General features: G+C 32.3%; 1 protein-coding gene across 1 annotated transcript; it reads left to right on the forward strand.

Moving 5' to 3' along the window:
• The first annotated feature begins 5,236 nt into the window (after positions 1-5,236).
• On the forward strand, positions 5,237-7,937 carry LOC117180551. The gene is made up of 2 exons (XM_033373047.1): positions 5,237-5,291; positions 7,102-7,937. The coding sequence occupies exons 1-2, from the start codon at positions 5,237-5,239 to the stop codon at positions 7,743-7,745; spliced, it is 699 nt and encodes a 232-aa protein (XP_033228938.1). The 3' UTR covers positions 7,746-7,937.
• Positions 7,938-11,030: the final 3,093 nt, after the last annotated feature.

Here is an 11,030-nt window from a genome sequence, read left to right on the forward strand (position 1 = left end):
ATCATAGCCAAGGAGAATGAAAAGAAAGAGAGGTATCGAGACCTTATAAGGGAGTTGCAACGATTGTACCCGGAATATTCTTTTAAACTGATCGTCCTTATCGTCGGCGCTCTTGGAGGTGCCAAGCTTTCACTTGCTAATAGCCTAAAAAGACTGTAACCACCTATCTCACGGTTGTGAGACGTGGTTGTGGCTGAAATTTTAGTGCGATTTCGCTGGAAGCGGGTGCAATTTTGCAGATTAGCACCCGCTCCCGGCGAAATCCTGCGGTTGTCCTTATGACAAATTTTTATATATATATACACGTAAAATAAACTTTTCGCCCTAAGGTTGTAGTTGAGCAAACAATTAAAACAATTAATAGTACAAACAGTTAAATAGCTTCAGAATGTATGCACTAAAACTTTAATTGACGAAAGGCGAACATACAGTAAAGGTTAAGTTTCAGGCGATAAATGGAGAGTCTTAAAGTTAGAGAATTACGAAAAACTATGCACGCAAGGAAACTAGATATTTAGATGTATCTAAAACAAAGAAAAAGGCAGAGCTGGATTAAGCCGCGGGCGCCTATAGGCTAAAAATGTGGTGGGTGTCCACTTAAGGGCAGCGAAATCATGACATTTTTTTGTAACGTCATTAACATACGCTGTGTTTAAATCGCGTCGATGGAAACATTATTTGTTAATGAAAACATTGGATTGGACAAAATATTGGACAGAAAATTTTTTTAAAACATTATTTTTTGAAATTATCAAATGACTGATTACATTTTTATTGCCTTAAACTTAATTTGTTGGAACACAGTATACTTTCTACATTATGGCATGTTAAGACTGTCTTTGCGATTATACATACTACTTTGACATTTTGTCTAAATGATGCAGCTTAAACGAATTAAAAACAATAGAAGTATAAATTAAAACATTTTTTTCTTGCTTTTTTATCATCAAAGTCGCTGACAATGTTCGATATATCTAAATTCCTAAAGACATCATATTCAGTACTTAAAATGGTACCTTATGTTAAGCTTTCTCTATTCAAGCTAAGCTAAGCTCAATCTATTCTTAATCAATTTCATTTTCGAAAAAGAACGTTCACCGCTGCAGTTGGTTGTCATGATGCACAAATAAATTTTCAGAAGTATCTACATTTGGAAAACTTGCTTTCAAATTTTTTCTAATTAATAGTTTAAGCAGAAAAAGTTCGAAGCTCATCTCTTTTTCTTTGTTGCCGATAAATTCACGGCAAAACTCCTTGAAGTGGAGATGCTCTGTGCCAAGGTTTTTATATAAGTCATCTTTGTAGAAGTTGCAGAATTTCTTAGCGGACTGCTCGATTTTGTCAGAGCTTATTTCAAGTAAATCTTTTAAAAATCCAAATAAATCATGAACCTCTTTATAAGCCGAAATTCTATTATTTAAAGAAACAGTGAACTGCTCAATAATTGGAAAAAAACTTTCCACTCGAAATGCTTCAGAAGGAGTTAAGTCAACTTCTGGGGTGTTTGGGCTCTTAAGATCAGTTAAGCGAACGTTACGCCGACGCTTTCTTCTGGTTTGAGCTGCATATTCATCATTTCCACGTAATGCCATTGCTTTACTTTCGTGTACCGAAAACGATTCTCGGTTTTGTTCAATAAATGATTTCAAAGAAGAAAGTAACGCGATTGAGGTATTGAGATCCGATTTGGGACTTCGAATGCTTTTACTCAAGATATTCACTCTTTCAAGAATGTCATTCCAAATTAGTGCATAAAAATAGCAGTTTCGAGTTCTTCCACTTGGGTAAACAAACCGCTCGCTTCACAATTTTCTGTAGCCAGTTCTCCCAACTTATTCCTTATTGGTTTGTCGGCACGTACAAATGCTTTCGACAAACAAATCGACTGTTGCACGCAATTCACGCACAGTATACTGTGACTGGATAAAACAGATCACGACTTGCAACTAGGTATTCAAATCATTACTGATTGATTTATATTAATGATCATAAAAAATGAATTGATTATTATTTATAGATCTTTGCAAATTTAAATTAATATACTATAATAAAGTATAAAATGCATGTTTTTTCCAGAAAAAAAAATATTTTAAAAAGTTTTCATTTGTTTATATACATTCACTTTTTAATTTTTCTGGTGTGGTGGATGCCCCTAGGTCACAGTCTCCTCAGCCTAGTGCCTAGATCTGGCTCTGGAAAAAGGGATGAGAAAGTAGAAACATAGAAAATGGAGTGTTTAAAGACGGATATAAAATATGGTCAGAAGTAGATAGTGAATCACGTGGTAGGCAAGGAGTAGGTTGGATTATGAATAAAAGATCGAAGCAGAATCTCAAAGATCAAGGATATGTATCTCCCAGATTGCTGTGGGCTTAGAATGAAAATAGGAATCAGATGGCTATTCATTATAACGTGCTAAGCCCCAGTTGATAGTAATCGAAGAGAAGTAAAAGATGCATTTCGGGATACTTTAGATGATACAATAAGTATTTGGTATCATGGTGAAAAAATCATTTAACTAGGATATATAAATAGATGGGTTGGTGAAGACGTCAGGGCAAAGAGAGCATGCTAGGCAATTTTGGGAGCCCAGAAAAATGATAACGGAAACAGATTAGTTACCTTGTGTTTAGAATATGGCTTATTTATTACGAATACTTAGATTAGGCATAAGGTGTTCTACATGCGCACCTTGTTCAGAGAAAAGAGCAACGTTATAAATCACTCTGTAGTTGTAGATGACAGATTAAGAGAGTTTGTCAAAGATACGAGGTTCATTAGGGGTTCTGATAAAAATACTTATCATTAACATCGAGTTTACAAAATGAACTTACGTCAGAGATGGAGAAGAAATAAAAATAAATCTTTAAAACCCGAATTAAGATTTAAAATTGACAGAAGCCACAAGTTTGAATATATTTTAAGAATGAGATAAACGAACGCATAGATATGGCAACCTGGGAGGTGATTATAAACAACAAATATAAAGAGGGTGCATGGACTATTTCCCTAGATATCATTGTTAGATGTGAGTCTGAAGTATGTGATACTGCGGTTGTAGGAAGATTGCCTGGTGGTTCGTAGTAGAATGATGAAATCCGTCCAGCCATTCATGAAAATAACCAAGCCAATAATCAGAGGCCTTAGCGATAAGGAGACAAATATACGGGAAAAAGATTACAGACACAGAAACAGGATAGTAAAACGACTAGTTAAGGAAAGTCAAGATAAAATAAGAGTAAAAGAGATGTAAATATATAAAATGACTTTGAAGGAAGCAAAGAACTCCTCTATAAATATATGAAGGGAAGTAAAAGTGCAGAGTTTTTTAGCATGAGAAATACATAGCAAAGGTGACATGCTATATTATACAGACGGGATACTAGACGCTTCAAGAGACTGTTTTAGGAAATTTCTAAAATCTCATAAATTATTTAAAATACTTGGAGGTTCAACTAAACATCTTGAATCTTATGGAATTTCTTTAAATTGGTATACTTTAATTTATTTTTTAAGTTCTCTAGAAATCCCTTAAGGTCCAGCTTTAAATCTTGGAAAATATTACAAAAACCTTTAAATTGCCATGAAAATGTTTAAATCCAGATATATTAAAAATTGTTTCAAATGTTGCTATTTTCTCCACATCTCTTAAAATTGTTTAAAAATGTAGAAAACTCTTAATATTTTTCGGGTCACTAATTTCAAAAGTTTAACATGGAATAGTTTTGATCCGATTTCAGTCAACTGTTTAGGTGTTATATAGAATTCAGTACTCTTTTTTTCTCTTAAAATGAATCCGACAAAAACTAGAAATTTTAAGGAAAAGAATGTCATGAAGTTTTTCGGACGAATTCATCCATTTGTTAAAGAGATAAGTGTTTTTTTTAAAATACCATGAGCTAAATTCCTCAAGAACATAAAGAATCTCATTTTATTGTTTGCAATGGTGTCTAACCATACTTAAAAAAATAAAGTAGCAAAATCTTTTATTCACAGATATGTTTCTTCACCTTTAAAAGATTCTCTTAAATAAAGTCATCGTTAGTCAGAACTACAGAAGTCAAAATTTACGAAATTTAAATTAGACCAAAATCCAAATTAAAAATCCCATTTAACGTCCAATAATCAAATTGATGCAAAATCCTGTTAAACAAAACAAGAATTCAACGACTAAATTTGGACTCTTGTTTTGTTTAACAGGATTTTGCATCACTACTGAAGTCATACTTCGATATTGCAAATATTGTATTGAAAATTGCATTTAATAGCAATAAACCACTTATTTTTAAAAAAAGTTCAGTATATCAATACAGTTTGCGGTATTCAGAAACAATAAAAATTACAAAATTCAAGAGAAAACATTGGTTCTGTAAGATTGAATTTTTTCAGCCCGTAAAAGGCTCCATTTCTTAATTTAGTTAATTGCTCTTTTTTAATTAAACTTTGCAGATTTACTTGAAATTTCTTCAGTTAAGTCGAAGAAAAATGTAAATCCAGTGAAACTCTTCAACAGCCCTCTCTTCTATAATCATTTCGATACTTAAAGCCGCACCGTAGGTAGGTATAACGGGAACTGCGCGGAGGCCGCGGGGTCTGCGGTTGTCACTGAGGCGAGCAGTCCATCGTTAACAAACAAAAGTGGAGCGGGCTACAATGAGTTAATTCACACTCAAGGTGAGCCCCAAAATCGGTGGTATAAAAGAGTTCCATTGTATTTATTTAGTTTCAAAATGGGCTTGGAGTCCCAAGTTGTCCGCCTGCTATACCCCTCTTGTTAATGATGCTGCTCCGATTCCTCGACGGTAGCACGAAGTGCAGTGTCTACAGGGTAGCTCGTTCAAAAGAAATTTTGCACTCTGTGCAGTTAGAAGGTTCAAAGTACATGAAACCTGATATATTTCTTGACTACATTCTCTAGTGTCTTTAGAATAAAGGTCTTCAGGCTAAGATTTGAGAAATTCGGGTTATTTTACAAATATGTTTATGGAACAAATGCCAACACGTAAAATATAAATTCGTTTGGTTCTTCCTCGACAATTCCAAAGGAGGATAATTCTTCAGAACTGACTGTGATGAAATGTAAATATTTGAGGACAAGCTTGACGCCTACAATTTATGAGATAACGAGTTATTGTACATGTTACCTAATCTAATGAAGCACTCGAATATTCATTAGTTACAAAGCTACTTAAATTATACGTTACATTATTCATTACTTTTTCCTCTTATTATGAAGATGAGGGCTGTTCACAGTCTCGTATTGTCCATAGCGGTGATCCTCAATGCTATCGGTGAATACAATGATATATTAAATCTCTAATTTTAAGTTAACTTTAAAGCCCGCAGTAAATTATATTTGTCTAACGTAATCCAGATTGTATTCCAATTGCTTTTTTACAAACTCTATGTCTTTTTTATGCAAAATGAGTACGAATTTATTCTGAAATAAATTCGGGGAATACTCTACAAATTAAGAAAGAATATATAGTTTTAAATCGATTTTAGTTTACAAAAACTCTGTAACGAATGTTGTCTTTAATCCTTATAATGGTCAAGTGTTTTCTGAATCAGCAGTTTCTTTTAATCATCTCTGCTACGACATTAATCTGCAATCTTTCTATTTTAAAAAGTTCATTAATCCTCTTAGTACATATAACAGATATGAGTATAAAATTATTAGAATGCACAAGTTTGTTGGTTCCCTTCTAATACCTTGCATGCTTCTCCGAGAGCTCCTTTGACCTATGTGTGCGAGGTAATGCAGTATGTTTTCGGGCCAATTAGTAGCTGTGAAACTTGCATCTTAGTCAAAAAAGAAGGATTCTAGGTAAAAAGGAAAGAATTTAACAAGAATGTTGAAATATAGCATTCCCTCTTTACCCTACAGCATATCAATCTGCCATTTACGCTAACGAAAATAAGTGGGCTACTTCTCACCCTGGAAGAGAAAAACACCTCAGAAAAGAATAATATTCCGGAAAAGAATAAGTGGGCCATCGAACAAAAGTAATAGTTTAAGTTACTAGACGCGTCTGTTTAAAAAAATCTAGTTATTTAAATTCGAAATTATGGTTAATATGTCTAAAATATTCTAGTTAATTAGCTCTGGTTGATTTTTTCTGGTTTAAACTATTCTTGTTAATACTTCTGGTAACACAGGTGTCGCGATCTCGTGTTGATTTCCAGAAATCTGTCTTTTTTCTCAAGTCATGTGTCAAGTGACGCTTTAGCGTAAATGTGCAATTCTCAAACAATCGCAAATTATTAAATGTATTTTCAGTTACATAACTATAAATAATAATTATAGTAAACCGTGAACTTAGTTGTATTATAAGAAAAAATTGCGCGCTATCTGTCTAAACATTAGTGCTACAGGAATACTTTCAAACCAAGCACATATTTTTTGAGTGTCTTAAAAAATACGTTTGAAAATATTAAAATTCGTAGACACTAAATAAACAAGGTGGATTTTTGAGAATTTTTGAATTAACAAAGTGATCTACTTTTATTTGATGTAAAATCACGAACAAAATAGTCATAACGAATAGTTTTAGAAATAAAATGCATCAAAGATATCATACTTTTACTTCAAGTGTTGTATCTATGGCCATTCATTAATACATACATATATTCACATATAGATTATAGAGAAACGACATTTTTGCTGAGTGGAATATAGTTACTGCATTCTGTTGTCGGTAACATTTGTTAGATTATTTTCTTTGGGAAAATGTAACGTGCGGTCCCTGTAATTTTAGAGGAGGTAAGGAAGAGTTCATGGAGGTAGAAGAGTATCGAAATTCAATAGTCGAAAATTGATGTCTATCAGAACATCTGGTTAAGTTTATCAGAATATCTTATTAGGTTTACCAGAATATCTTGTTATTTTGACCAGAATGTGGCATTCTTAAGCTACCAGAAAACTGTCTAGTAAAGATTTCTGGATATTTTCAACCAGAAACTTCTGATACTCTTAACCAGAATTTATAGTAAGCGTATATTTAGCACTGTATTCTAGTTGAATTAACCAGAATTCTAATTAATTCTAACAGAATTTTTTTGAGTGAGTAAAATTGAATCAGCCGCTATTTTTCGTTGCAGACTGGACATCACAGTTTGATTATTTACCTAATGGTGACCCCATTCCATATGTAAATCGTTCCGGACCTTCAATTTATCCTGACAGGCATCAATCTCGTGAGAGGAATTTTTTTTGTCCATCGAGACCTTATTTTCAGGACAGTTTGCCTTCTCCAGGGGAGCCTTCTTTCCGTGCCAGATCGAGATCTCCTAATACTCTTCCTCTTCGTTCTGAATCAAGTTCTTTACCTGCAGGATTTAAACTTGATCAAGTTAAATATATTCGGCTCATTCCAAACTCGAATCCGAACTTGCGATTTGAAATCAAAAATTACACTATTCCTGGGGATAAAGAAATTTTACTAAGAGGAAGAAAACAGATTTTTGAGCCCATTTTAACTAAAGAAAGACTGGTATTGTCAACATCAACTGGTGACGTCCTAGGAATATTTGAGAAAAAAAATAAGCTTCTTCGTGGAATATATACATTAAAATATCCAAAAACTTCATACGCGACACCGCAACGGGTCAAAATAAATATGCACAGTGGCGCAATTCAAGAAATGACTCTAGAAGAAATGCAGGCAGTTCCCATAGGCTCGCCACACCCAGTTTCGAAGAATTTTAGAACAGTGATCTATGATGGCTCTCGCACAAACAAATAATTTAATTAATAAAAATTAAAAATTTGAATATAATGTTGTTTTTATCCGAAGCTTAGAGTATTATTAATCTCTATGGTACAATATTTCGTCAATGGCTAAGTCTTTATTTTTCAGAAAGAGATAGAAAAAGTTCTTTTCCTGGTTTTTGATGGTAATATCTAAAGAGACAAATTATTACATGCTTCTAATGATTTGCTTAGGCCTGAGATTATCAAAAAAATAAGTGGTTACGCTTAGAATAAATGATTGTGGTAGGTGTGTGTGGGAGGGGGTATTTTCATAATAAAACATTAATCATAAACATTAAAGACATAAAAGGCATTATTATTTACCCTTGTTTATCTTATGTATTTGATAATATGTGATATAAAAAAACTCAAAAATAAATTGAGTAATAACAAAATTCATATACGACTTTCATTTATAATTGCAAACAGCCCTTATGAAAACATATTATAGGAAAATTAACAAAGCCCTTAAAGATATTCCTATAACGAAATTATTTTAATTGTGTAGAAATGATTTAAGTTATTAAAAAAATTAATTAAATTTATGCCCCAAAGTGCTTTTAAAATTCTTTAAAAGTTGTGAAATTCCCAAAAAAATCTTTTATATAGTTGTAGGTCCTATTAAATCCTTAATATTGTGGCATTTCTTTTAAATTTTTCAAATCTCTTAAAACTTTTTCTATTAAGTTCAAATAATCTAATATCTTTTTAACTCCTGCCACTTTTTTAAAATTATTGGACATTCTATAAAATCACTAAAATCTTTTGAAAGTCTTTGAAATTATTACAATTTTTTAAGCCTTGCACAATTCTTGAAGATTGTTTAAAATTGTTCAAACCGTTTGAAATTCTTATGAATGTTTCAAAATAACTTGATATCTTTCAAAACCTTCAAAGAATTTGCAAGTTCCTTTCTAACCCTAAATGTTGTTTAAGGGCACGCTCTGCGCGAATTACGCAACTAAACCAGGCCCTACTTTTAATTTTTTTTGTCCACGTGAAAAAAATAAACTTAAAAGAAATAGGAAATAATTTGAGAAATTGTAAATAAATATAAAACGATAGTGCGTGGCCATGTACAGAGTTGAGAGAAGAAAATTTTTTATAAGATAATTATATAGCATTATAATATTGAGCGTGATCGACCGATGCTCTGCTGATGCAATCTTATCATGGTCAGCTATTTATTACGAGGACCGGCGGTCGTAAAGAAATAAGTTTCTCAGCTTGTGATTTTTCAGTGCCGGATGAAGTCAACTCGAGGCCCTGAGGAGCAACTTTGCTTAGGGACCCTGGAAATAAATCAGGTAAAGAGAAGGATTATAATATTTTACAAAAATGGAAACCTACCATTTTTTTTTTTTGATTAAAAAAAATTAAATCTAACCTCGAAATTTGTTAATTACAATCTAAAAGACAAAAAAATTGTGCAATTCTCGTACAGAAGTAACGCGTATATTTTGTTGTTGTAATTTTAAATACTTTGAGAACCAATATGCATGTAAGCAATATTGCCGATAAGAATATTCTTATTACGTTACATGGCGTTAATTTAGTCTCAGTTTACTTATTGTCTAATGCTTTTTTAATTGAAATTATGAAAATATTATGATTGACTAAATTCGCCTTGTCACGTGATATACAGCCCGTTACAGTGCAGCACTTTACAAAAGGCAGGGGTGAACGGATCACTTGTACCGCGCGTACAAATTTTTGGTACCTTTTAGTAAAAACTGCTGCTGTACCAATAGGCGGACAATACTGCTATAATCTTATTATTATTATTATTATTATTATTATTATGCAATACTGTATCAACTCATACGCATGCAAAAATGTATGGTTGAGTAGAATATTCTTAACCACAGGAGATCGACAGACATTATCCGTTTGGCTCAATCGCTGAATTTCATTACCTACAGCTATTGTCTGACGTACTCAATCCTGTGGACTCAAAAGTATGGATGATAACCTACGGTTTATTACCAGTAATTGGCCGGTACAAGAACCACGTAGCTTTTTTCTTATAGAGGGGAAATAAGTAGTACATTTTTTACGAAATACTGAAATTTTCTACCTAAAAAGACGAATTTTAAACAAAAGAGCAGTTGAAGTTTGAACCAAAAAGGACGACTTTTTAACAATATTGTTGAATTTTTAACCAATCAGTTGCATTTTTATGTAAGACAGATGCAATTTCTACTAAGACAACAATTTTTAAACCGAAAAGACAAATTTTCGAAAAACCCAGTGGGCACAAAACTACAAAAATCCCAAGAACGTGCTTGGGACGTTTTTAGGATGTCTTCCGTTAGCCCAATCAACGTCTCTAAGACGCCCAATGTCCTAAAGATGACCTATAGACATCTTCAAGACATAGACGTTCTCGGGAAATTTTTTCTACTGGCATTAGACGTTTTAAGAGCATCCCTGGAATGTACAAAAAAAAAGTTAGAAAAAAGGTCTTAGGGATGACCCAAAGACGTCTCTAGGACATCCTTAATTTTTTTGCCTACTGGGAATAGTTAAATTTTCGACCAAATAGAACAACTTTTCAACAAAGTTATTGAATTTTCAGACAAATAACAAAATGTATAGATAACTATATATTCCTAGAAGGAAGAAACTACAGAAAAAAAAATATATAAATAAAAGGCAAATAAATTACTAAAAAGAATATTATATCACTTTTCCGTATTCAATGTCTCATCCTACATTTTTAACACTTTTCACTTAATTTTTCAAAACCAAAAAATAAATTTGAAACCTTTAAGCAATGAATTTTCAATTAAAATTATGAGTCTTCAACCAAAATATGAATTGTTAAACAAATAGATAGTTGAATTTTCCACCTAAAAGATTAATTTTCTATAAAAAAAAGACTCTTTTTCAACAAGGTATATGAAGTTTCATCTAAAAATATCAATTCACAACAAAAGTTACAATAGTTAAACTGTTAGAAAAATAAATGCTTAAACACGAAAAAAAAACAAATTTTTAAGAAAATAGTTTGCTTTTCCACAAAAAATTATTCTTGAACCAAAAATATAAGAATTACATTTTTAGACAAATAAAATTAAATTTACATGCCAAAACTAGAATAGTTCAACTTGCACGTAGAAAAGTAAGTTTTATACAAAAAAAAGATTTTTCTACCAAATTAATTAATTTTGATCTAAAAATATAACTATATATGTATGATTATTCACGAACAGCAGTGCGGAATATGACCTGCACCGGAAGCCCCGCTCCAATCGTCCACATGGATTACAGCTGG

Source organism: Belonocnema kinseyi, chromosome 9 (genome assembly GCF_010883055.1).
Source record: "Belonocnema kinseyi isolate 2016_QV_RU_SX_M_011 chromosome 9, B_treatae_v1, whole genome shotgun sequence".
NCBI classification, from domain to species: Eukaryota; Metazoa; Arthropoda; class Insecta; order Hymenoptera; family Cynipidae; genus Belonocnema; species Belonocnema kinseyi.

What these genes read in the sequence shown, in the direction of transcription:
- LOC117180551 (XM_033373047.1), top strand. Translation starts at nt 5,237, where the DNA reads ATGAGGGCTGTTCACAGTCTCGTATTGTCCATAGCGGTGATCCTCAAT. An exon ending in GGTGATCCTCAATGCTATCG is followed by an intron (nt 5,292 to 7,101) that starts GTGAATACAATG and finishes TTTTCGTTGCAG; the next exon opens with ACTGGACATCACAGTTTGAT.